Genomic DNA, 27979 nt, shown 5'->3' on the forward strand with positions numbered 1-27979 from the left:
GAAGAATGAAAGTCTTTGAAGTGTTTCCAAATCAGCAGCTTGGAAATCAGGGCAGGAGTGCAACTAGGAGACAAACAGACAAATGCAACTTTCAGATTCTGTGCTTAGGAAACAGGAGCAACAACAAAGAAAATTTCCATCACTTCCCAAGCCAAACAGCAATTGGATTAGCCAGTAAAATTGGGCTGCTCAGAAGCACAGACAAAGGAGTCTTTCATGTCTAGGTCACCCTTTCAGATCTGAGCTACTGGGACAGTGTTAGTTAGAAATTGCTGCAGACAGAGGAAGAGACAGGGAGCCACCATCTCCTAAGTTTTGTTCTCTGCTCTGATCTTGGCTCACAGCTTGTAGCTCTGGGCAACATGATGGACAACTCTGTGCCTCTGTTGATCTTTTGAGTAAATTATTTCTATTCCACCTCAATGTTGGAAAAAAGAGTCTTGAAAATGAAAAATCGTGCTACAGAAGAGGTGCTAGTTGGACCACATGAAAGGATTTTAAGATTCGTAGGGCACATTGAGTTTGGTGCCCATCTATCAGGACTACCTTGCAACTGTGGACAGGGAAGAGCAGAGAAGCCAGAGACTGAACAGGCAAAGATATGATCCAACAGAGCTCTACAAATCAGCCCCCAAGTAATTAACCAGCATCTTCCTACTCGTATGAGATTGTATCTTTTACRTGCTTAAACATGAGATACATCCTCTTCAAATTATTAAATGACGGCTAATGACTTAGTGCTTCATTAAATGCCTTTTCGGACCCGATTCCTGATGTAATTCCCGAAGGCAGTCACGCCTGAATAACAAGAGGTAAAGCACTCCTGTTTATAAAGACAAAACAAAAGGTTCTGCCCCTGCCTGGCATACTGCATCATCTCAGCAGTGCTCCCTCCTTTTGCACTTTACATTGCTATTTCTCAGTATACTCATTTGTTGCTGTCATGTTTATTTATATTGCAAGCAGTCTGGGGCAGAGACCATGCCACATATATTTGTGCAGCATCTAGCACAATGAGAATCTTGATTGAGTGCTCAAGGTATTATAGCTTACAAGCTTAAAGCCCATAAGCTTCCATAGCCCCTGCTTCTGGAAGGAATTAAGTGCACTTGAGTATACATCATGTCTGGTTGCATTTTGCCTCCAGCCCCTGGGACTCATACTTAACTACTGGAGTTTACACAGTCACAGAGCAACTCACTCAAAGGACAATTTCACATTTGACAACTGAGAAACATTCAGAAACAACATGTAGGCACTTTGGCAATAGGTGTTTTATAAATCCTTCTGAGACAGATGCCTTGAATAGTCATTTCCCTGGTGGCCCAGCAATACAGACCTTAAATATGCAGGCATTTGCACAGAGATTTGTTTTGTTTTAAAGGTTTAAAACAAGCAGTTTCACAAATTTTGGAAATATAAGCAAAAGCTGCTTATGCTGCAGGCATTTTCATGGCACTGCTGCTCCAAGATTGACACAAAAACGCCCATCACCATGTCCACTTTAATTCCAGCCTGTTAGCTAGACATCAACACTTTAAAGGCAAAGCCCGCTCAGTCTGCAATGTCCCACCCACTGCCAACAGGTGGAGTTTGGAGATCCAGCTGTTGTACACAGATGTGCTTTTGATGTAATGCTGAAGAAAAATGAATAAAAATCACACACACCAGTTCTTTTCTAATGGTTACTTCAATTCCTGTGACAAGCTTTTTTTCTTGGAAAAGCACATGCTGTCTTTAATCAGAATATACATCCTTTATGGAATGTATTCTCTATGATGTGATTCATTTTGCTGAAGAGAATTAGCGAGAAGGAAAAAAAAAAGTACAGAACTTAAGTGCATACTGAACAGTATTTCCTCCCCCTTTATAAAGTTTCTTTGGCTTTTAACTGACAGACGTTGTGAGGAAAAATGAGTGTGCACAGGTATCAATATCTGCTAATAGCCAAGAGGACTTAAGAGCAAAAGGAATGATGATTCCCTCCTTTTTAATCCCCACAGCGGACACAGGATCCAATTTTTTCCTTTCTTACACTTTGGTGAGCTGAAGTGAGTGTGTTCTCTAAAAGACATGTTGCAGTTTATAGAGAAGTTACAGGTTTGAAGGCCCAGTGTGAGGTCCTCTGTTCTGCTGTGATGGCCAAAAAGTATCTCAATTCCCAGATTCAGCTCGAAGCCTCCACTGGAGTCACAGAGGGTCTTTCCAAACATTTCTACCTGCTCTGGAGCCTGTTAGGCCCCATATAGMGAAGAGATATTGCCTTCCAGCCTCTTTTATCTCTACCTTCCAGGAAGAAGAGTCAAGCCAGGGGAACCCTCCAGGTTCCAAGTATCCTAGTCTCTCTAGGGTACAAATACGAAAGCAGACACACCAGGAATTCTTTCTTTTCTCTACACTTGTAAATTATATCAGCCTAAAACAAGCAGCAGARCACAGGAAAGGCACTTAAATCCTGGCCAAACAAATGCCCAGTTATTTCTTGCAGTGTGGTGCAGAGCTGGCACTGCTTCCAAGGCAGAAACCTATCTCAGAAGATTTTCCTTTCCTGTCAACTGCCTCTCTGCGGTCAGATGTCATCATTATGGCTGAGGCAGGCTCTGACAGCTTGTCACCCACGTGAAGATGAAATGGCTGAAAGGATCATAATCAAATAGATTAACCTTAACAGATTAACCACCCAGAGTAGCTTCAGTATGACAGTGCAAGAACACAGTACTCCCACTCACAGGACACACATGGAAGGACTAAGAAAGGGGCTTGATGCTATCCCTGTTTGATTTAGGAAGGGGAGGAGTGTGGATGCTCATCAAGGCCATTGATAACAAGCACCAGTACAGCCCTTGAAACATCTCATACACAATTAAAGCATATCAGTCAGTGGGGTTAAATCCCCCTCCTTTCCCCAGAGAGCTGTCTGCCAATCCCATTAAAGTCACTAGCATGAATTAGCCTGGTGGTCTCTTGGCTGAATCCTTTGCTGACATTTTACTCATACTTTATCAGTCCACGATGACTGGCAGCTTACGCTCTGAGGACCCCAAGGATTGACAGGCACATTGTGTCTGTGCTGAAGTAAGTGCTCGGTGTACAGCTCTAGCCCCCATTCTGCTCCCTTCCAGACTGCTCCCTCCACCTCATGCTTTTCTGAACGCTTTGCGCACACAGAGCAAGGGCAGGAAAAGGGAAACAAGCCACATACCAGATGAAACCTCCTTACTGTATGATTGACTCGGCCAAAGGGCATGGCTTCGCGACCTACCTGGAAATCCCAGGTTCAAATCTCAGCAGGGCAAAGCAAACTTTTGTCTTCACAAAGAGGATAAATTGAATTGCAGGTGCTTTGCTGTTGGGGAGTCTGATAGYCAGCTATAAAAGAGCAGGTGGGGTCTGGGGGCACGTAGGGCCTTATTCACAAAGCCAGACACCCAGCCTGCACTTGCACAATATTGCCTGCAAACAACTGCAAGGTCTTTATTTTATGGACACGATCAATTGCTGACAGTGGGATAGCCAAGTGTACCTTGTGGTGCTGGCAATCCGGGTAGTGAGATATCTAAGCTGTCATTGCTTGTGCCCACAGCTATTTGAGAGCACAAAAGGGAGGCTGGTTTCAAAGTAATCAAGGCCAAGAACAGCAGTTCTCCCCGACTACTGGTTAGCACAAACCATCTCTAAGGCAGCAGTAATCTCTGGATACAACACCTTTAAAGAGTCCTTTGGAGTAAAAGGTGTTCTTGAGCTGTAAAGCAGCAGTGTTTGAAATAGCATCCTTTACTGCATGTAACTAGGCTGCAGCAATAGATGGGAAATCTGAGTTATTTCATCCATTCCCACAGTTTCATTGTTTAGGATTTTGAGGGKTTTTTTTTCCAAAAACAAATAAAAGTCTTTCAGATAAACTAATTTTAAAAACCTGTAAAATTTAACAGACCTGACAAAGCATGAAATATGAAGCTGCAGGACTAAGAAAGCTCTGTCTTCCCTACTCCAGAAAACAAGGCTGACCTGTTTGGTAGCCCTTTCTTTAAGCATAAGCTGGATGCCTCAGAATAAAAGAMAGAATGAACGATATTGAACATAGGATAAAAAACTGTGTTTGTTCTTTTTAATCTCATGGTACTRTTCCTGTATTATGAGGCTCTATAAATAGATCCATCAGTTTATTAGTTTCCCCTTTCCCCTCTGGTCCTGTTCAGATGAAGCTCATTCATAAAGTCCAGCCAAAGGAAACTTTTCAAGTTTAACTCTAGGGAAAAGAGCTGGCTTGCAGACCCTCTTTGAATATGCCAGAGCAAGAAGCTGTTTCATGCAAGTGTAGCTACTAGAATCATGCTCCTGCACTACATGACAAAGTGGAACTTGGGTGGTTATAAACTGGCAATCAAGTCATATAAAGCACCCTACAGCCCTACTCAGTTCTGCCTGTTTGTAAATGTCCAGTTACACAGTCTGCCTGTAGTAGGAATGTGTGAGTAACTGTTTACACATCAGCTGCAGCAGTGACAGCACAGTGTTACATCTACATTTGCAATAGGGAACAAAGAAAAGAATATATAGATGCTAATTAATCTTACTAATATGCAACATATTCCTTTTACCAATCTCCATGTGCTTCCTAAGGAGGGAAACACCATTTTCCCTGTTATACACACAGAGAGTTGGGCAGTTTTTATATATTGCTCTTATCTAAGCCCCAAGAGATTGTAGTAAGAGTTAGTATAGCCTCTGGTTTCACCCTCATATCCACAGGGGAGGAGATTCTGGAGCAGACATTATGCACAAGCCTAAGTGTGACACAGGTCGCTGTGTCATGTAGCTTGCAAGACTGGTTGAAAGTCAGCATCTGGCTGCCATGATTGACCTAGCCTGCCGCAAACTAATAAATTTTTTCAGTTACAAAGGTATAACTCCCTATTAAGCAATAATCTGGTCACATCTTAGCTGSTGCCTATTCTTCACAGCATTTAGTTTGAGGACTTAGAAGGGGAAAAAAAAAAATCACTAATAAGCCAAAACGCAGCAAATACTGGGTCAAATTCTCCTGGCATTTGCTGTTAGAAATCAGCAATGTCACACTGGCATATCTGCAGGGGCTTTGTGAAGCAGTAATTTGCAGACGCCTAAGTTACAAAAGTTGGTACATTTTTTTTTCCTTTCCTTGGAAAGCTCCCATCTGATATAATCAAGCCAAACTCTGTTTGGGATTTGAAAACAGACTACATCAAAGCCAAGGCTCATAGAACTTGAGCTGTAAATATAACAGCGAACCAATAGAGATAAATAATTAAAAAGCACAGTAAAAGTTACAAGCATTATCAGGATGCTTCTTGCATGTGGCCTTGTTTTTCTATGCAGAAAAATCTGGAAGGCAGTGAAAGCTGGATCAACCACAAATACATAAGTGAGATTTAAAACAACAACCAAAAAGAAAATGAAGCTTTTGAGTAGACAGTGAAAGATCTCATGCCATTGCAATGTGTGTCCTATGGTCCACAAAAGCCCAAACTACATTCCATTTAACACCGGAGAGGAAAGCAGAACATGCAGTAAGTGCGCCAAACATACGAGATGCTTTTCTCCTTATCTCCTGCAATAAGTCTGGCTACTGCTGCAGGCTGACAGTAAAACTCAGTCTCAGAGCCATGACCTTTGCAAAATTTACACTTCAGGGTGAGTTTCCATTCCTCACACTGGTGCTGCAGSCATATTAGGAGTCAGCAGCCCTGTTCTTCCTCACCAGCCACTTTCTCAAGTTTTYAGGTTCTCCTCTCCACGTTCCAAGCCCTGTCTCTGAACACGTCCCAGGGCAGCTCAACTCTGAGTTTATTTACAGATTTTGTTCCTGTTGCTGCCATTCCAAGCGTTGCCCTGCAGATAAAGAGACTGAGAAGAGCCCTGCTGGGGTTAGTGAGCCGGAGACCTGTGCTGTATCTATAGCGCCACGACTACAAAACCTTCCTTCCCCAACGCATCTCATTTCACCTACACTTGGCAAAGGCTCCTGCATTTAAGCTGTCCCCTTCTTCTTACAGTTAGTGTTATCAAGCCAACTATCCGAAAGAGCCTGAAAGGGACCGTGAAGATGCTGGAGCTACCTCCCGCCCGCCCACTGGAAGTGAGTCAGTCAGTGCCTGTTCTTCTGTATTGCTAAAACCAGCTACCCACCGTTGCCAATGCTGGTCCAGCTCCAACAGTGCTATCAGTATAGGGAGTCCTAGTGTAGAAAGCCTGTTGCTAAGTTCTTTGACACCGTGTCATATAACTCTTCTCAGGGCAGGTCTAATCACTGTGGTGCTTTATAATCACTGATAGTTCTAGAGCTGGCTTATACTTCATCTGCCAGCAYTGCCAGCACTGGTGGACTTGAAAAAAACCATAGCAACTGCAGGAAATTCTTAAGGTTGTTTTTCATGTATGGAAAGCACCTACTTGAGGCCAGCATTGTGCAAAATCTTTGCTGTAGAAGCTCTACTGTGTATGGAGGCTTCCTTTCGTTGTTGTTTCCTTTGTAATTCCCTTGTCTACCTTTGGACTGAAAGCTTTTGAGGAAGGGGAGGGAGGTCTTTTACAGTTGCTTTTACCCCTTCATAGGAGCGACAGACTTCTAGGTGGCAGGAGAATCTGAAACGGCAATAAATCAAGCAAAAGGCAAGGGAAAGGCAACTCCTGGGCTCCCAAAGTGCTGACCCTCAAGTGAGCACCCTCAGCTTTATCTACTGGCRTTCTGGCCTTTATCAGAGATTCACATCATTACCCAACTCATTACCTCCAAGGGGGGAATTCTTCCTTTGTCTTTGCCTGCCTCCATTCTCCCGTGTCAAGACAAACAGGCACGGTGAGCGTCTGCTTATCACCTCCATGAGGAGATTCAGATGGAATTTCTAAGCAAAGCCTCTCTACCCAGTCCCAGTCCCCCAAGGCTGTCTGGTTGATGCTGCAGATTGATGCTTTCTGAAAGCTTTGGCACTATCGTCCACCTCAAAAATGTTTACAAGGTCACGTAACCACATTGCTCAACCCTCTCTTCACCCTGCCAGCTCCACATTCGCTCCACAATCCACTTCAAACCCCTGTCCTACTCGAGCATAAAACCTTTTACAAATTTGCTYCTGCTTGCTTCATGTCTCTCTCCCCTTGCTCAATTTTCCCTCTCCATCTCTGTCCTCACCAAATGCCTCAACCGTGACTGAACTTAACTCTCACTACACTTCGAAGGCAGGGAAGCATAAAAGTTTGGGGGGGGGGGTGTTTTTTTATTTTTATTTTTAAAGAAAGGTGCAGTCTTCAGTGTAGGTACTGATCATATGAAAGTTTGATTTCAGGTGACTTCCTCCAAGTAATACAGCATGTCTCAGGTAAGGCCTTCCAAGTCTCAGACCAGCACCTTCAGACACAAGACATCTTTTGCCTTCTACTGTTAAACTCTCTGCCCTCTTTACTCTTACAGTCTTACCACCACTGCTGATAGAACCTTCTCTCTGCAACTCCACACCTGGAGCAGCTTGCCTAGCCCTTCTCATCTCACCAATACACTACAAATTTCCAGAAATCATGCCAAAACTCATCATTTCTTCTTGRATTGCAAAGTGTTTCCTAATCCTTCTTCCCCCGGTCTTATATTTTATTTTGTTTTATTCTTCTTTATTCCTTCTGTGATATAAACAACATGCTTAGCACAACCAATGCACACCAGTTTTCACCCATCCCTCTATGGCACTGTCATACTCAACTACAAGGGACTATTGGTGACAATGACAATTCATTTAACTCTGGGCAGCACTCTGGGATGCTACTGATATAGAAGATGCAATATGAAATCAAATGCTGTATCTCATTTGGATGGGACTGACAGTGGTTCCCCAGCTAGGTGGAAGACATGCCTCAAAGGGAACTTCTAAGAGGCAATGTGATTGCAATGCAGTGAGGCAACCAAGCACTAGCTTTAATCTAGTTAGTACAAAGACCAACAGTGAGACAGATAGGGCAACATGAATAATACTCCCAGACTAGATAATATGTCCTAAGAAGCTTGGATAGCCCACACTGGAGGCCCTGCTGCAAGTCTTAACAGCTGTTATTATCAGTGAGGTAAATTAAAGCCAGGATGGACAGACCTTCCCACCTGACAAGCATGCAGTTGCCTTCAGTACAGGCATACCCAAAGACATCATGTGAGGTCAGATATGAATTGCATCTGCCAGAACCACTGGGTGTGAAAAGTCAAGAACTCGAGAACAGAAACCATTTGCCCTCATACCATCTTTCCAAATATAACCCACCAGCTCACCATAGGGGAATGACATAATGGGCAAGAGAAAGGCCTTGACTTGAAACCGTTGCTTCTTTTTCAAAGTCTACCACTTCTATCTGAAATAGAACATAAACTAGACCTAAAAAGGATCACATCTCCTTTCAAATAAGTCTCATTAAATGAGTTCATTTATAAACCAGTTTCTCTTTGTCAATGACATGTCAAGCTAAACAGAAGTGGATTTCTCCTTTCTATAATACTCAGTCTTTTTTTTTCTTTTTTCTTTTTAATGCCCCAGAGATAGACATATCCATGCTTAACCTTGTCGTACCAGAGGTTACCAAGAGACAGCACCAGGGTTTCTGTATGCAACATGTTTGTCCTGCCATCTGGAACAACCTTCTTGTATGGTATTTCTCTCCGCCTCATCAAGTCCCATCTATTTTCAAATCTAATCTGAAAGCATGCCTCTTCTCCATTGCTTCTCTCTTAATTTTTCAATTTCTCTGTTCTTCTATTAATGGTACAATGCCAGTAAAGTATAATTCTGCAGTGCAACTCTTTACTCTGCAAAGYTGTGCTGAGATACCATCAGTCTGAAATGAGATTTTATAACTTATTATTTAATATTAGGACRGGTCATTCTTGGAGAGGAACCACACAGACCATAAAAAGCAAACAGAGAAGAGAAACCACATAAAACTGAGACACCTTTGGCTCACAGCTCATTTCTTCTATTACAATGGCTCATTGCATTAATTCAAACACCAGGGTTTATTTACTTATCCCAGTAATGTACTCMTCTCTGCTCCATGCTATCTGAGATATTAGTCAAGTTGAATAGCCACTTGATACAAAGTTAGACTTTTAAAGGCAACCTTTTTTTCCCTTGTTGCTGGCATCACAGCATTCAGAACAGTATTTACCTGTTTTATTTAGCAAGAATTTCTAGGCTAAATCCCACATAGATCAAGCCCAGTTGGGAAGCATGTCATTCAGTCGTGACTTAGTTCAAAAGAAGTGTTTCAGCCCCTACTGCGAGTTTTCAACAGGGATCAAATGAACCAAACAGCAATTTCAGAAGAAGCAAGCACTAAGCATTGATTAATTCTGACCACATTCCAACAGAATTATGTTTTACTCTCCAATTAAATATCCAAACAGCTCAACATGATTAATGGCAAAACAGTGGCTAACAAGAGAAATTAAGGATGATTTGCTTTCGATCTCCTATTAGAAACTGTTGCCAAATAAACAAAGACATAAAGCTGTATGTGGACTATCCCTCCAAAAGGGCTAACRACAGCAGCTACTGTTTCAGGTTGCTGAGGAACTAATCGTCATGCTGGTGTGCTGAGTTTCTTTCTCATTCTCAAAATATTGGCAGGCAGCGGACAGACAGACATGTTCTTCCAACCTGTGTTGAAGCAGAGTGCAGGTGAAACATTAGGACAAGATGGAATTGCAGCAGTTGTAGTCGGAAATCAAACAGCTAGAGATTATCCAAGATTACAGCTGAGGAAATTCTAACTGTCTGCACTGGGTCTAGGACTCATTTGCAATGGGATCTCTTTCATGCACCTCGCCATCACTCTTAACAAAAAGGTAATTCTAGTATTCAAGTCGTCTCTACTAAACTTGAAGGACCCCATGTCTCCTCTTTTTGTCAGCCCACTGCCATTCTCATTTCTTCTCTTGCTATTAAGGTCAAGGCAGATCACTTTTACAATCATTCATTAATGTAGCTTACCTGGTGACTTTTCAACCTTACTTATGGGCTCAACACTTGCATTTTATCTTGTTTTAAAAGTACCAGTTCTAAGAAGAAAAAAAGAATCACAGTTGTGTGCAAAAAAACAGTTGCTACAAAAAAATAACATACTGCAGATATTCAACGCCCATTTTGAGGCCATGGGCAGCCCCTTAACTTACATCTTCAGCATTTTCAGGGTCTTTGCATTGCTCTTGGTCAGTCTGACACAATGTCTGGTTAAATACAGACCCATCAGATTCAGGCTTTTAGTTTTACATGTTCTCTCCCACTCACCTTGACATTTCTCTCTTCACTAGCATGAGCTGTTTACAGGACTCCAATGAAAATATTCCTCTCTGCTCACATTCTGACAGAAGTATGTGAAACAGGAATCACTTCCTGACCATARCAATAGTGTTCCCATTCCTGCACGTTTCAGGTTCATGAGTCATTCATCCATACCCCTGCACACACAGACACATTTCGTGTTCTTTTCATTTCCTCCTGGGTTTTGAACTCTGACATCTGTTGAAGAGGACTGCATTTTCCAAGTCTCTCAGCAGCCATTCACCTGACCCAACCTTAAATGCCCATCATGCTACTTCAAGCTATTCACCATAGGTCATCCTCCAGTCAGCAGAAAGAAATAAACACTTCCAAATCACAATTCATCTCTTCCCAAAGTAAACATTTGATACAAGTGAAAAGAATCTTCCCTTTTTCCCCCCCTTGGTACATGGGAAGTCCAGATAGCTACCTCAGATGGAATATTTAGGGTTACATGAGAGGAATTCCTCCTTTTAATGAAAGGTGAGATCTGCTGGAAGTGTCTGAGGAGCTAGGACCTTCCAATAAGCACCAAACATAAAACAAATTGTGATCGAATGTCAGAAGCAGACAACAATGAACATGAGCAAATACTTTCTGCATGTCACATTTTCTACTGAATTAGTTTGGCACCCTTCCCACACTCTTTTTATTCACCTTCCACTTTTAATTAAGTAGTCAAATTTTACTGGAACAATCCTGTGCAGAAAGCCAAGTTTTGTGAATATTCACAAAATGGAGTCATTCACAAGATGGAGCCATGCAGAAGAGACCCAGCTCCTGCTTGGCAAGAGAGCAAACATCTGTCATTGCCAAACTTGATCCTCCTACCCACAACACATCCAAACATGTCTCAGAACAAGCAGAATAGATGAGCAAGAGTGGTGAAAGGGACACTGGAAAGCTGGAGAGGATAGAAGATACGGAGCATACAGGGAATAAGTAAGGTGGAACGTGAAAGAGCAGGGGTCATTGAACTGTGCGAGGCATCACGGATGCAGCATGAGAGGGGATGTTGGTGGAGAGAAGATCTGAAAGTCCCCCAGATACACTTGCATCAGATATCCCTGCTATTCACATGAAYGAAACTGAGAAAAACCAAACATCAGCTGGCTTTATTTTAAACTGTCCCTATAAAATGTACCAAAGAACTTTCTCAGTGACACAGCTCCATATGAGACAGACAGGACAGTCTACAGAAAGTCTCCATCTCACCTGGATTTCACAGTGCTTAATTCAGAGTTCTCTAAGCCCCAGTGAGTTTCATCTTTTTTCATATGGCATTTTCTTCAACTATTCCTCCAGTATTCCTGGAGAGATTCACACAGCTATGGCACCAATGACCTGAAGACCTCAAATGCCTAACGAAGACCAATAAAGTTCATGAGTCCCAGTCTTGGGGGAATCAGAGCTACTTGGCATGCACCCAGATAAGGTCAATCAGAGCATGGGAGACTATTTCTAAATAACCCAGAGCTTTGCCACTGGGAAAAAAATAAATAGAACTATGTATCTTGTTTCCACATCTTAGCCGGCTAAATAAATAGCTCTGATAGTGCACTCTCCAGGGCAGATTCTTAAAGTGACCTTGGTCCTGCTGGGGGCTAGGACAGGAGAATGTGGGTGTATCCACAAGAGAAGTGGTGCATTTTCAATGCTGCATTCTTGGCAACCAATGAAAGAACAAGGGTAATCTCAGCCCCCACAGTTGCTGGCTGTTCCTTCCCAGCAGCAAGGCAAATCATGGTGGCACATAGTTAAAGTGGAGAGAAGATATCAAGGGCAAGTACAAAGGGATGACCAGGGGTTTGCTGGGAGGACACTGCAAGAAAGATTTCCTCCATACGCAGGTTACAGACTAGCGTTCTCTTCAAGTTCCATATTTGTAGTCAAAAAATAGCATATGCTTTTGTGGCCAACTAATTACACCAGAATACCCCACTCCAGATCTCTGTGTGGCCACAGTAACTTTGGGAAGGGCTGAGCAGCCTCTCTCAGTCAGATGACCACAGCACATACCGGACTAGGCAAAGCATATGCCTCCTTTACTTTCTTCCCCATCTCAGAAAACCCATACATAAGCTCCCTTCTCCAGTTACCCTACAAATTTTTAACTAGAGCTGATCAAAAAATAGAAGGACATTTTCACACATCCCCACCTCCATCTTCTGATGAACTGTAAAGATGCCTAGGATTTTCAGACCACGGCTATCCCAGGCATTCGTTAATGAGAAAGAAGATCTGTAACCCGCCCTCCAGTCTGGACTTCTAGTCTCAGGGCCTAAATTCCTGTCAGTGATGTCTCTTGAGGACATTTTCCCCCTGTGTGGAACAGTGAGAGCAGTATTTCTAAATGGACTGCAAGCAAACAGTCCCCACTGAATAATAAAAAACTAGTGCCCTTAAATAGGTTGTAAGTGCTTTTTAAACCAAAACAGGTTTGTGTTAAAGTCCACAGTGCTGCTTCTAGCATAAACCAGACCGTCTCCACTGAGCCATTGGCTTTCTCAGCTGCTCCTCATTATTAAATGAAACAAGCAGCTTTGAACCCTATGCAAGTCAGCTGAGAGGCTACCAGGCTTCAGCTGATCTATGGTTCTTGCTGGTTAAACCAGGTGTAAGTGGGAGACAAATCACCTTTTTCTTTGAGCTAGCTCCCAGGAAGGATTTTATCCCCCATGATGCACCTCCATGTATTTGCTTGCCTGCAAATACACTACAAGAGCCCAAACATTTTAGGAGAAAAAGGGAATCAGGAAACTGAACTAGCAATGAGGAAGCTCAGGTAGACACCAATTAATGCTTAAGAGACACTTTTTTTCCCCATTGGAAACTAAATCCAAGCTTTTTAGCAAAACTGGAGTTTTACTGAGGGAAATTGAGTTTTATTTTCTGTTGTTCCCCTACCCATCCACCCACAATATCCATAGAAGAGTTCAAAACAATTCTAGCACATAAAGGGAAACAAACAACAAATATTGCAAGTTGATGATCTAGAATCACTGAAATCAGTGTGTTTCTCTAAAGAACATTTCTTTCCCTTCTGCTAAGTGAGTATTTTAGACAACTTTACAGTCTGTATCATGACAGCCCTCACCAGCACCAGCTGTACCTCCAAATGAATCTCAGCAAAAAGGCAGGTTAGAAATGCGTGACACGTCCCAAGCTCTCAGCTTCCCATAAAGGAAGCAGGGAATGGAAGAAAAGCTATGCACAAAAGTCTCATTAAAAAAGCCTTCATGCAGCCAGTCCCATTCCTTAATGGAGGCCCGATACAGGCCCCAGACCCGTTACATCCAAATCCTGACCTATAAGACAATCACACAAGTGGAACTAACACTATTCTAGTCACAGCCAAACACTTCAACAGGAGGGTGACCAGGGAAGTGAGTGGAATTTGCTTACTTAGTTAAGTACAGGCACAGAGCCATCAATCACTTTCAGTTGCCTAACAAGTCAAGGCCAGGGCTCTGGAATGAACTCACCCTGGGTACCCCTACTTCATATAAAGCAGCTCTCCAGGCTCCACAAGTCTTAAGGATTAACATGAGGCCTAAGGGGAATCTTGGAGGGTGCTCAGATATCCCAGGAATATAGGGATAATATTCTTGGAGTTGGGTGATATCAAAACTCTCTGCAGGAAACATCCTGATCTCATATTTTTGGACAGACCACATAGAGGAATCACAGGTACTCTGGCTAAGGGAGAACTGAAGCTGTGAAGTTGTTGTGTGTACTTAGTACTATACTAGAAAGCCAAAAATGCAGGCAAAAGTGAGTTGGCTTCCACTAACAAGGCAGCTGCAGGAAGTTGTGCATCTGCTGGGCCCACTCAATATCTTATTAGCAAGGCAAACCGCCCCCCCCCCCTTTTTTTTTTTAAATAACCTCAGACATACAGGCAGAAGCTCTGGAAGAATTCTGCATTTGGCAAACGACAGCAGTACGTGTTGAGGTAAAAGTTCATCACTTCTAGCTAGCGGAAAGTTATTCAAATTCCTCCTCACACAATGTATTGTGTAACTGGCCATTTTGGGAGAACTGGTTATTTGTCTTCGACAGTAACAAGAGGATATGATTTACCAGTGTGCTCATCCAGGATCACTGGTCAACACCTCAATCATAACTAAGCAGGAAATAAGACTTCTGTGCCATGTCTGTCCATCTGCCTCTCACATACACACCATGCCCAGCCTATAACCACTTCCTCAGTCTTCACAGACCATGAACCGCACCCATGTCCAGTCCAGGCAGAAGCAGAAGCTGACTGAGAGCTGCCATATCCTTGCTGAGACGTGCGTGAACAAGTATGCACTATGTGCGCCACAAGGAAGTACATGTCTAAGGAGGAGAACTGGCAGGTTCTATGTTGCTTAATCCAGTATGGTTGTATGGTCACATGTCATAGCAGTAAGTTCTTGCCACTGTTTGTTTTAAGCAAGTCACATGTGTCTTTTGTCCTCCTGCAAGTTCTTGCTCTTGTTTTCCGTGTTATAAAGCTTGCCTTGAAAGGCGAGTGGGGACAAGGCCAGAAAGGACAACTTGAAGGCTAATATTCAGCTTTAAGCTGGAGATATAAACTAGACTTGTTCTCTTCAGAAAAAAGCTACTTGAAATATTTGGAATGGGCTTAAAAATAGACCCAGATTAATATTAGCAAGAACTGTCATGCTTCAGAAGTATCATAATGACCTAGTCACAACTCTTTACAAAAGAAGGAAGACACAGAACTCTGCCACGATTCCACTGCCCCTCCTCCTGGGACCAGTGGTGGCAGGAGGTTCTTGCTAAGGGGTAGGCAGGACCGGTTAGTCTGTTCCTGGGAGGCACTTCTTAAAATCCCATCCTGACTGGAAAATGAAGGACAATACTTTGCAGTCAAACTCTCATCTCTCTATGGGGTACAGTCCAAACGGCCACCACAATGAATCACACGATGAATCACAGCATCAGCATGTATTTCTGGGAACTATTTCTACCTGTTAAAAAAACCCTGCAGATTTAAAGTGAGTGAAAACTGTGCATCCATTTCTGATTTCTTTGCCTTTTTCTTTGCCAAAATTTTGTTTCTTGCTGGTCTGAAAAGATGAGTTCCTTTGGGGGCTGCTGCCTACCTGACTGTCCTGACGTGTCTCTTGCTGTAGGGAGTGATGACTTTGAAAAGCAGCTCCATGGCTCCATTGATGCCAAGCGCAGTTCCTGCAGTAACTAAGCCAATGAAAGAAAAAAGCAGTCAGATCTGAAGCAGGCAGTCTGGAATGTTCCATTTAGAGGTGAAGCAAGGAAGGGAGCAGCTGTCCCTGGGGCTACGAGCAGCTTTCTCCAAGCTCCCAACTAGACTTCACAGATCATTTTACAAACGTAGATACTCAAGCACAGAGCTGTCCATGGACAACCCTAAGCCAAGGTCAGACTCAAAACAGATATTCTAGTATCCTGCCCTCCCTCCCTAAATTCCCCAAAGTCACTTTTCCTGTGGATATTGTACTCTATGGAGGACAAATCATAGTTAAGTAGGGTCATCTCCCAGCAAAATGACAGGGCTCAAATTCACCCTGCATTTTCTAGAGAGGCAGTTCCATGAGGATGGCTTATTTCACAGAGGCATGGAGGGCTGAATTTTCTTTCTGTGCTATTATTCAGTGCTATGGAAGTGGTTTGGGGGAGGAATGTTTCCGAGTGCAGCTGAATTCCAGCTAGGCCAATTTTATCTTTAATTTTCACTTGCTAACGCACTGAGAACTTCTACAGATAGATTTTGCAACCACTTCTAAAAATGCCTAATGCAGAAACTAGCTGTTTAGCCAGGCCTCCCCACTGAGACAGGTCCTCTGTGTAAAGAAGGGGAGAATACAGCCCTAAAATATTAAATGCAACTGAATGGGGTGAAAGGATCAGTAATCAACAGCAAGCCAGAGGGAGACCTGGCTGTTTGCCCACTGCTGGGTTTTGGCTGTTTTCTAGGTATCTCTCACTGGGCATCAGAGATCTGCCAGAGGGCCCATCATCTCCTGCAGTGCCCAACTCCACCAAGTTGTCCTGTGATGGAAAGCTTTGGAAGGCCTGCCAACTACTTTCACACTAGCTGGTAATTCATTAGAGACAGGGCAGTGTACAAGGCTGCTTGAACTCATCCTGCCCCAGAGCAGGATGTGGGCTGCCACACAGGACTGGTGACAGAGATTGTGAAGGGAGCAACACAGGGCAAAGAACAGGTGCACTGAGATTGTGACAAGGACCAATCTTTTCTGCTTTTACATCTAAGCACTCCGAGCTTTATATGTTTCTAGATTCTCTCTAGTTCTACTCCATAAAATTAATTTTTCAGGTTAGGAGCATGTTCTCCTAGTTTGGTACCACATCTATACAAACCTTCACTTAGCCTTCCCTGCCTCTTCACAGATGGACCACAGAACTCAAGTCCAAATTACTCTGGGAAGGGGGAAAGTACAGCTGGGTTTGGGGTACAGGGAGAGCAACAGAGCTGCTACAGCAAAGGAGCAGCAGGTAGGTTCTGAGGTAGGGTGAGGGGCCTGACATTAACAAAAAGTAAGCGAGGCTGCAGTGTGCCATCCTAAAACCTCTGCAAAATCTGCAGTTGAAATGGGATGCAGGTGCAGTGAAGGAGAGCAGGGCAAAGGTGTAGATGGTCATTTTGGGTCAGAGGCAGCATAGGTTTGTTACACAGCTGTGAAACCTGAATAAAGGCAAGTTGCAACTTCTGGGCTCAGCTGCATTTTCAGCCACACTCAGCCTTTCAAATGCTGCTTATCACAAGGAGAGGGGTTGAATGTCGAGGCTTGGCTGCTTGCTTGAGAAGGCCCATAGTCTGAAACTAGCTCCTGTACAAATAAGAGAGACCTGCAGGGCTGAGAGCCAGGAATGCTAAATCTTAGGACGCATATAGCAGGCTGCAGACAGGAYGGCTGTCAAGAGCTATCTGCTGGGTGACGGAAGCAGGGAGGGAGAGGGAATAGTTAGAGTGAGCAAAAGGAAATTTGTGCTGACAAACTCAGTGCCCTATAATAGGGAAAGCCTGCACGAATGTGCAGTGATCCCCTGAGAGAACACCAGAAATCCCACTGCTCGAGTCATTTAATAGGAGGGCATAGCCAATTAAGAAGAGCAGGGAGAGGGCATGGGGGGTASGGGGATACTAGACAGAAGACCAGGCACTAAGTGCCCAGCCCTGATAGGTACTTCCTGAGGGACCTTGAATGAGTCAGTGATTTTTATGTGCCTCTCCACCTGTATTTCCCTCCCTTGTGGGGCTGCTGTGAGAATCAATACAATCAACAATTGTGAGACACTTGGCTATTACGGTAATAGGAACTGCATGCAGACCTAAGATACTTATGTCTCAGAGCAAAGGAATTGACTGTATATATTCTGGAATAAGAGATTATTACCATGGATATTTTTCACTGTAGCATTTGTATTTTCACAGTCTAAGGACGGGATAGATTGTACAGCCTTCCAATGAAAGGTCCTTTCAGGAGCAGCAATTTCTAGGGCCAGTCTAGGGCTTTAGTGCCCAATTCCGTACATTAATAGAACATAAAGACACTAACTGTTAAACAGGAATGGCGTTTCCTTGCACTAAAACAACTGTAAGAGAGCTCTGGTAGTTGCCACCTTGAGGAAAGGAGGAAAACCCAGGCACTCACCACTGGAAGCACAAACCCGCAGCACCCAGAGGCAGTGGGTGAGGTTCAGGTGGTGGCCGAGGTTTTTTCTTGCCAAGCTCAGTATTACATCCGTTGCTTCCAATCTCTGCACTTTCAGCCCAAACTTCCTATCTGCAAAAAAAGCAAACGGGAATCAAACTATTACAAAAAACAGGTCTGTGCAGCAGGGCTGATAAACATATTTGCACCAACTCATATATAAGGATTTCATAACAAAGGCATTAAAACGTTGCAGTAAGTTAGATCAGTATTATTCTCAGGATACACCAAGGTGCCAAGAATATATGGTATTTACCTAGTGCAAGGCTCTCCATATACAAAATCAGATTTTTAAGACATAGCTTAGGTTAAGGGAAACCAGAACAAAGCTTCCATCGGGGGAGAGGAGGCTTCAAGCCACGAGGCAGGACATGAATAACCCCCGCGCAAGAAGCGCCGATGCCTTGCTGCGGGACCACCCTGCAGGGCACCCGCCTCCCCAAAGCCTCGCGCTCACCAGGGCCAGGCGGCAGCCGAAAAGGGGCCTCGTCTCGCCTCGCCTCGCCTCGGTCGCCTCGGCGCCCCCCCTCGGCGGCTGCCCGGCGCCCGCCCGCCTGCTGCCGCGGCCTTGACGGCGACGGGCGGGCGGCGCCGCCGCGGCTCGTAATGGCGCCGCTCGCGGCTGCTCCCTCACGCGGCCGCCGTGCTGCTCCCGCCCGCGGGGCGGGGCGCTGACAGGGCGGCGGTGGCGGCTCCCTGCCCGCCGCAGCCCGGGGAGATTCGCCAGCCCCGGCACCTCCCCCGAGCCGATTATTTACTGCCGGGGCTGCTCGTTATAGCCAACCCCCCCCCCCCCCGCCCGTACCTCTGCGGCCCACCCTGGCCAGCAGGCGGAGCAGGGGGAGCAGGGCGGCGTCGGCGGCGGGCGGCTCGGCGCGGGCGGCGTTGGCCAGGGCCTGCAGCAGGGCCTCGCTGCCCCCTTTGCTGATCAAGTAGTGGATTCTCCGGTCGGTCCCTGGGGAGAGGGGGGTGAGAGGAGAGGCACGTTGAGCGCCTCGCTGCCGCGGGGGCTTCGCCGTAGCGAACCCTCCCCGGCGCCTGGACCGAACGGTGCTTCGTGTGACGCGCGGCRGCCCCCCGCCATTTCTCCACCGCATCCCTACAAACCTAAGGGCGTTTGCAGCATCTGCCGTGGCTCTCAAGTGTCCCTGGATCGGGGACACGGCCCAGGCTGGGCAGCAAGACCGCACGCCCTGCTGCCTCTCGCTCCAGCTGGTGTTGCTTCATGAACCCACGTCCTGCAGGAGTTTCTCATGGCGCATTGAAATGCGGCAGAGAAGAATAAGCAGGGACACCAGCGGATTTCAAAGGAGACGAAAGCTCAGTGATCTTTTCTTAGATATTGAAAATTAAATAAGCAAAGGAATAAAGTTCCAATAGGCTTCTGCCAAATGAAGAGGAATCCCAGGGAAGTTTTGGAGGCAGCTTTCAAACAAATCTAGGTCTCCAAAGAAACCGCATGCTAATCCTGTGAGCCCTACTGTGTCAACAAATAACGATCCACAGGCTGCTCGGGCCAGCTGTGAATTGCTCAGGTCTCCGTATTTCATGGAAGCGGCGCATTCAGCCCCTGGAGTTCCCAGAGGGGAGACGGTACCTTCTCTCATCCACGTCGCGAATCCTTCCACCTAATTGCAGAACGATGCTGCACAGCTTCAAAAGAGAGGCTCAGCTGGACAGGGGACGTCTCTGGTGGGGCTCGGAGCAGGAGGCGATGCAGGAGGCCGCCAGCACTTGCAGATGCAGGCCCCTGCAGCCTAGCAACCCTGTCTGCTTGAAAATTGTTTAACAAATGACATTTCTGAGGTGGAGCAGGAGGGGAAAGAAACTGAATTCTCTTTCAGTTCTTTTGCCAAGTCATTTATTTTTTCATGTGGCTCGGACACATGCAGCAGCATGCCTTCCATGCTACCATGAGGTGGAGGTGCCTTTTGGGGAGGTGCTGAAGTCTCCCTCTCCATCAGAGAGAGTCACCGAGACTGGGGAAGTCAGGTTCCTGTCCCTGTCTCACGGCTCTCTCTCTCTGGTGGCCTTTGTGAATGTTTCCAGTGGTTGACTGCCAGGAATTATGAAATACCTTCAAACTCATGGGTACTTTTATCCAAAAAAAATTGAGGCATTTTGTCTTTTTTTTTTTTCTTTAACCAGCTAAAATGCCCAATCTTCCAAGTAAAGACTGGAGAGCTATAGCTACAACCCATGTATTGTCCACCTTGCAAATACTTGGCTGAGTGCATGCGGCTATGATTACCCTGCCCGCGGTGGCCAGCAGGCCTTGCTCCAGAGCCTTGCTTCCTTACCCAGAGAGAGCAGGTCAGTGAGAACACCGAGAATATTCAGGATGACATCCTTGTCACAGGAGCTCTGCAATGGAAACACACAGAACTGAAGGATAAGCTCAGAACAGTGAAGGATCTTTTCTGCAAGGGACTTCATGCTACACAGGGCGGCAGTGAGCCGCAGATGCCTCAGCGGTGTAAGGGCATTGAGATCCCTGTTTGGATACTGAATACTTTTTGTGCCATCTGGCCAGTGAATGTGTGGCACTGTATTAATGATGCATCTTAAAAGCCTCTGATGGACATACTGGTYATAGCACAGTAGTATTTCTGCAGTTCTGTGAATAAATCTCTCTGTTTCAGCTAGCCTGCCTCTGACTCTACTGTGCGTATTTTCCTATTCTTTTGGTAGTCTGTCTTTTACAGATTTAATTCCAATGTATTCCTTTCTTCTGAATTATTTGGGCTTCTCTCCAAACATTCAGCACATTTCAGCTCACTGGGTTCTGGAGGCGAATTAGCAATTACTTTAAGAAAGGAAGAAAGTAAAACATGAAGAGATGAGACTGTGGGCGTTTGGGGATTATTTTGCCATGGCCTGGAGCACACCTTTCCCCTTGCAGGGCTTTAGCTGGCTGCGCTCAAGACCCACTCTGAGATAAAAGCTGTTAGCTGGAGGAAGCCTCAGAGGGCCTGGCTCCCTCCTGTGCTTGGAGCCRTCTCCAAGCTGAGGCTCTCATGCTCATCCCTGCTGTGTACCCTGTTGATTCATACCCTGACCCGCTGCCTTGACTTCCTGGCTTGACCCCAGATTGGCCTCATTGCTGATCTGGGCTTTTGGCTGAACCTGGCTACCATCGCTGGACCCGCTCTGCTCGCCTCGCTTAGGTACTGTGGGACTGCGCCCTTGCCAGGGGGCCCTGCCGCTGGCTGCCCTGCTGTCACCCTCGGCTCCCACCACCCTTCTCCTGCAGAGCACCCTGCCCTCTCTGCTCCATGGCGTCTATAGCGCCCCATTTTATTCTGTGACAAAAATGGACCAAAGTTTATGCCTGTTTTATTCTAAATTGTATCTCTCTTTCTTGGTTTATTCTGACTAGCTCAAAGTTGAGGAAATTCTGTATCCCACCAAAATGTTAAATCTGGAATAGTCTTCACTGAGAACATCCCTTATTACTGACAGCTGAAGAAGAATAAGTGTTGTTAATCTCATTTATAATAAAAATTCCCTTGTCTTTTCAGCCTCACAGCTACAACCACAAGGAAGCCTGGAATTTGGAGAACAGAAAGATGTCCTAAACTTACCTTGAATCAAGACTGAGTAAGTACCACACCCTGAAATCACACATTCTACTTTAAATAAAGTAAATTTTAAATTTTGCATTGGAGGAAATGAGATAAACAACTGTACTTGAGGAGAAGAAAACATGTGATATGTACTGTCTATTTTCGGTACAGTAGGCCTCTACTTGAATCCTCCTCCAACCAAATACATTTCGCTGCCGAGACTGAAGAATTAATCTCTGGTCTGTGCTGCTGTATGAGAGATTTAGGTTCAGTTCTGGATCTCTTAATTTCCATACAAATGCAATACAACGCAATACAAATTTCCTGTATAATAAAAAACTTTCATTTGTGTGGCCTTGATCCTGAAGAATCTCAGATGTTTCCCATAAACCATAGTGAAATCCCTTTATCTCCCATTAAATTATTACAGTGGGATAATACCTTACAAATATATGACTACTATATTCCTGAATGTTGAAGTACTTCAGAAACTTAACCTGCTAGTACATATTTTAGATATGTGGGATCATTTTACCAGCCAGAAAGACTCAACCATTCTCTGACATTTTTAACATTATACAGCTGAGCATTTAAGACAAGGATTTGAGAAGTACCATCTAGCAAAAAGAAACCGCAGAAAGAATATTAGGAAAATCTGCCTAATTCAGATCTGTAATAATGATTATAATTAATGCAAATGGTCAGTTTGCTTCCAGTGGATCCCTGCTAAAGTCATTGCACAGGCTGAAATGGTTTCGAGGGTTGTGTAGCTAATTACGCTGTTGCATATCATACCCTCCTTTGCTGTAGTGGGGGAAGCTGTGTATTGAGTGAGACGTGGGAACGCAGCAGGAGAAAGGCCAGTCTTCGTGGTTAGAGCAGGCAATCATCAGCCAGGAGAATCCGGTTTCTACCTCTGTCACAGAATWGCTGTAGGATGGTTGGCAGCTCACTTCAACCAAATCTTGTTCTGTGTTGGATAATTGTATGTGCCTTCTTTTGCATGCAATGTCTACATTAGTGCTGATGTTTCCTAACTTCTGTATCCTTAACTTTACATAGTCTTAGATTTTTTTACCATAATTATTAAAAAACAGAACCCCAAGCTGCTGACAGCTAGAATTCCCATCATACTGTTTCTGGTTGATTATCAGTGCTACTTAATGTGAACTGCTTAGTGCACATTTCATGCTGGTGTAAGAGTGCAACAGGAATGAGACGAAAGAACAAGAAGTGGTCGGGATAAGGGGTAGGAAGAGAAAGGAGTCAGACTAGGRTGAGAGATTAGAGCAAACAGAAAGAGGATTGATTCAGAAATGGAGGACTCGGGGAGGAGGGTCTGTGAGCATTACCTTCTTTCTGAAGAGTAAATCTCTATAAAAATTAAGCTTTTTTATGAGCCATGTTGAAATTGAAAAGCTCAGTATGATGGGATTTCTGGTTCTTTTAAACCAAGACAAACAGAATATGTGGCTTTAATGGAATCCAGTAACCTCAGGCCCAACAAGTATAGCTATTCTTATCTTAAAGGGGGGGGTGGGGGGTGACAGGACCAAACAGATGAAAGTCTGTAGAAGGGTCAAAGCAGTCCTGAAGACTGTTCCTTTTAGGTGGCATATCTAGTTTACATTCAGCTTGCTAATTCCTTTCTTCATTCATCAGTCCACAGTCTTGAGCTGTCTCTCTCAACTCTCCCACTAACTTCAGAGAAAATGAAGAGCGATCAGAGCCCTCTTACCAGGAGTTCCTTGGCATTTTTTAGCATGGGGACTTAATAGTCAGGGCAAGCTGTCAGGGGTGATGAGTATTCACCAATTTACTGACTCCAGGAAGAGTTACTGTTCTCAGCACCTTTTTAAATATCAGGCTTGACTAAATCAGACTGTCCTCTGGTTTTGTCTTGCTGCCTCTCAGTATCCCTTTCCTCTGTAGGTGGATGGATTACACATTAAGGTTTCAGTAATGAAGTCTTCATTGATTTATGCTCCTATTACACAGGGTTGTTTATTTTAACTAATTGGATTGTGGGTTTCCTAAGCCGTTAACACAAATAGTGATGACATAAGATATCCTCTGAGTTTCCATGCACTTTATCCTTGGACTCAAACAAACAAAGAACTTGAGGGGACACAAAAGATCAAGCTTTAAAATGTGCAAATTAGAGTTGGGTGATATTGCCAAATATTTTATCTGAATATTTATTCTCACTGTCTTAACACTAAAACTCTGAGCATGTTGGTGCCCCTTAGGTCCCCTTCCTCCAGTGCCCCGGTGAGGGAATTGGATGACTTGTGTGTTTGCTGAAGCAGTGGATAAAATCCTAGTCCCATTACAAATGATAACAAATTTCCCAGTAACTTCAGTGGCACCAGGATTTCAATCAACGAATTGTACAGAAAATTGCAGAAGAGCACAGCTCCAATTTATAATAGCAAAGCAATGCAGAAAAAGCATCCCTAAAGCTGCAGTTGTCTGATGAGAAAGCAATTTGCCTGTTCAGTAGAGACAGCTCAAGTTTTGACTAATTGGCTGAAAAAATCATCAAAGGAATCTGGACATTGAATTTTTATTAGAATTAATTATTTAATTAATTAATACTCATACCAAACTGTTTGTGGTTGAATTACCAACAAAGAATTCATTCACAAAAAATGTTCAGTAAATCTTTTTGAACAGTAAATACAAATGAGAAGAAAATCACAACTTGTGCCACAGCTAAAAAAGATGAATAGAGTAATTTCTTTAATGCAAATTCCTTACCCAGCTCTGGTTAAAATAAACACATTATATTTTTATTGGAAGATATGTTTGAATGTTCAAGAACAAATCGTAAGTAAAGAGAGAAGTAAAATTCTTCTTGCTAAGTATTTTCCATTCCTCCCAGCACTTATGAATGTTAGATGTAACATCTATATGCACACAGACTAATGAAGATGCRTTCATGCTATAAGGGTGGAATGAGAGCTGAGAGAAGTTGCCAGAGGCTGAGGTTAGGCTGCAAAATCACCAACCTCCTACAGGATTTCACTAAAAGGATTTAGAGTTGGAGCCAAACTGTTACCAATAACAGCAGTCTGTTGCTGCCTTTCACAGCTTGCAGCAGGACAAGGTCTAAACTAACAGAAAATGTCATTTAAAGTATCAAGCATGGCTGTAATTTTTGGCTGGAACCCCTCCTCTTAGCTTTACTTTAGCAAAGCCTGATGTCGTTCTCACCCAACTGGGAATATCACAGACCTCAGTACAGATGCATTTAATCAGCTCCCAGCTGATAGTTCTTCTCTGAGCTCTTTCTGGGAATTAATCCCTGAAGCACGAGAGCTTTGGTTAGCTTGGCTGAAGCTCCTCATAGATAAACCACAGGAAGATGGAGAAAGCCAGAAATAAAAAATACCCCAATACATAAGTCATTGATACATTAAAGCAGCAAGTGATTAGTTAGTGACATTGGGTTTGGAGGACAACAGCTTGATCCCAAAATTGTTCTGACTGGTAGTTCAGGTTATTTTCCTGACCCACTATTAAGGAGAGAAGGAGTTCCTATGGCCTGTCCTATTGTTCTTCTGCTCCTGGGAACATGCCAAGACAAGCTGTTATTTACTTAAGACAAGATTATAAAATCTCCCATTCTGTCTGGGAAGTCTTCTGGGATAGTTACTGTAAACTTTGAAGAGCCACTAGAGATGAGGATTTTCCCATCCTACCTGAAGGACAGCAGCTATCAATCAGTTCCCCTTTTAGAACTGGCTTAAAATGAAGACTTCCCTTAAACTATGTCCTTTCTGTAGCCCTGGGGCCTTTGTGTCTTTTGCCCAACGGCAAGTATTTCTCCAAATGAGACATGCAAACTACTGAGAGTGTTTACTGAGAGTCTAAGCATTATTGCTGAAAAAAAGGAGACTGCCCAGAAAGAAATCAAACAGCATTGATTTATGCGGCGTGATACTTGCCAATAAATATTTTATTTGGGGAAAGAAATACAAAGCTGGTATTCCTCTCACAGAAGTCGTAAATGCAAAATTAAAGAAGTCACTCCTGCAAGACAGTGGATAACTTGTTTTCTATCAATACTCCTACTAAATTAATTGTTGGATATAATCTCACAAAGCTGCATGACTACTTAGGAAAAAAACAGAAGTGGTCTGTTTCTAAAGAAAAGCTATTGTTGCACTGTACTAACAAACTTCCAGACTTTTTTTATTTTTTTAGAGAGACTGAGAAATAGGATGTCCAGTTCCAGGGATTTTTGTTTGTTTGTTTGTTTGTTTTTAAAAAGTCAGTTTTTAAATAGAAAAGCAGGATTTCACATCTACAAAATACATCCTTCTTTCTTTGCTTACCCCTACCAAATTTGCTGACACAAATAGCAGCAGTCAGAAGCCTAGCTGCCTGTGTAATAAGACTTGCATCTGCAAGTAAGATGCCTCACTATGTGCACTCAAAAGTCTGTTGAAGAGAAAATCTCGTGCAAAATTATACCTGCTAAAATTAAGACCAGGTTAGGGGCCTAGCAGAATTAGTCCCCACTCCTTCCTGAGATCTCTTGGACTGCAAATAACTGTAGTAGTATTAACTCTTAAATCAGAGACACCCCTCCTCATGTTCTGCCACCAGTGAAGCAGAGGTGCATACCAGGCACTACTGCCACGTACAGCCACCCACTGCTGGCATTATGGATTTGGCAGCTGGATATCTTCTTCCCACAGCAGACTATCCAGTCTTAAAGTAACTGTGAAACCAGGTTCTGTGCCTTACATTCTGCACCTTGGCAGAGTGAATTGCTTTTTCTAATTTAAGTGAAGCTAAAACTTCACACTTAAATAAGAGAGTAAAATACCCTGGAAAGTTTCTTGTCTGTGTGCTCCCATCCTCAGCCTCAATATTCAGCCAGCTAACCGTGATTTCTTCTTGTTGGGAGGTTATTGTCAACAGTATTGAATGCATGGAGGTTTAGAAAAAAATCATTATTCCTGAGGGGGAAAAAAAGGTTCAGGTATCTCTGAAATTTCACTAGGCAACATCAGAATAAGGGAGTATTCCAATTCAGGTGATTACAGCCTAAATTTTGTTATTACTGCAGTGCTTTGTTACAATACGGCCATCATCCAGCTTTAAAAGAATCCAGAGAAGTTACAGTCCTGTTCCCCCTACTCCTAAAAAAAACATCCAAATATCTTATACATTGCCACAAACGTCACTATCCTCTGTTGTAAATAATAAGTACATTTCTTTGGCCTCATCTGGAGTTCCTCTGCTCAAGAGCCAGATAGGCCTGAGCAAGCCAGGAAACGCAAAGCAGACATGGAAATGAAAGGGTCTATTTAAAGATTCGGAGAAGAGGACCTTGCTGCTTGAGTAGTGTCCTAAGTGACCTATTTAATCCTTCAAGAAAGGCATTCACAGCTGTGCAGGATCACGTAGCCCTCACACTGTACACAGAGCAGCCAAGGGACCTCCCAGAACAAGACGTGTCCAACAAGTTCTTGTTCCTATCCTCAAGCCTTAGAAGCAAGTACCTCTCACTTGCTCCTGCAGGCCTCTGGTAGGCAGGGTTAACATCCTATTTAGCTATGCAACAGATATTTTCATTCCTACTGAAGCTCAATATCAAGCCAGGTTCTGTGCATCAGCCCAAAGCGACAGTTGTGGATCTTATACTAGGGAATATAGCAAATAGCGATAAAAAGTCTTCCCTCTCTCTGGCCTGCTGGCAATGTGGTGTGTGACCTTTTTCATTGCCTCTAGTAACCTGAAACTATGATTTTTCATATCCTTGATTGCACTTGTGTGTGATAACCTGCAACTTTTTTCAGTAATACACCAGATCACTGCTAGGTATGGTGACTACATACAGTTCACAATGGATGGCAACTTGTCCAGGTGACTGGGCAGAAGTAGTGCCTCAAAGCAGAATTCTTCATGTTATTTTACAGGGATTTGCTTCTATTCATTGAGCTTTAGGGCTTGTTCTGAAAGGATGGCGTGCTAGACACTGTGGGACTGAACTGCTCCAAGGCAGAGCTGGGCAAAGCTAAAACTTAGATTTGAATGTCTTCAAAACACTGAGGGTGTTAAGATGCAACAGTTTGGCCTGAGCTGATCTCTAGCCAAAATAACTTGGTGAATAACATGGTGGAAATCATCTGTGCCAAGGAATCTTACTATATTTAATGCAATAAATTGCACTAACATAGCACCTTTCATCACAGGATCACAGATTTCTTCGCAAATTAATTAAGACCTGCCCCACCCCATCCTTCATCAAGGAGATTCATTGTCCCTTATTTTCCTGGTGGGAAAATGAAAGCAAGACTGAAGTGAATCAATGGCAAAGCCAGGGGCAGAGCCCAGA

At 43.9% G+C, this 27979-nt stretch overlaps 1 protein-coding gene across 1 annotated transcript in view; it reads right to left on the reverse strand.

Annotated features, from left to right (window-relative positions):
- AGBL1 (ATP/GTP binding protein like 1) overlaps positions 1 to 26729 on the reverse strand; it is a 280526-nt gene extending 253797 nt beyond the window's left edge. The window contains exons 1-6 of the mRNA XM_026073221.1: positions 26719 to 26729; positions 26018 to 26106; positions 20362 to 20433; positions 18867 to 19016; positions 18002 to 18133; positions 15449 to 15542 (exon numbers count right to left, since the gene is read on the reverse strand). Coding sequence (XP_025929006.1) covers positions 15449 to 15542; positions 18002 to 18133; positions 18867 to 19016; positions 20362 to 20433; positions 26018 to 26106; positions 26719 to 26729 — 548 coding nt within the window. The remainder of the gene's footprint in view (positions 1 to 15448; positions 15543 to 18001; positions 18134 to 18866; positions 19017 to 20361; positions 20434 to 26017; positions 26107 to 26718) is intronic.
- Positions 26730 to 27979: the final 1250 nt, after the last annotated feature.

Source organism: Apteryx rowi, unplaced genomic scaffold, assembly GCF_003343035.1.
Source record: "Apteryx rowi isolate R43461 unplaced genomic scaffold, aptRow1 scaffold_11, whole genome shotgun sequence".
Taxonomy (NCBI): Eukaryota; Metazoa; Chordata; class Aves; order Apterygiformes; family Apterygidae; genus Apteryx; species Apteryx rowi.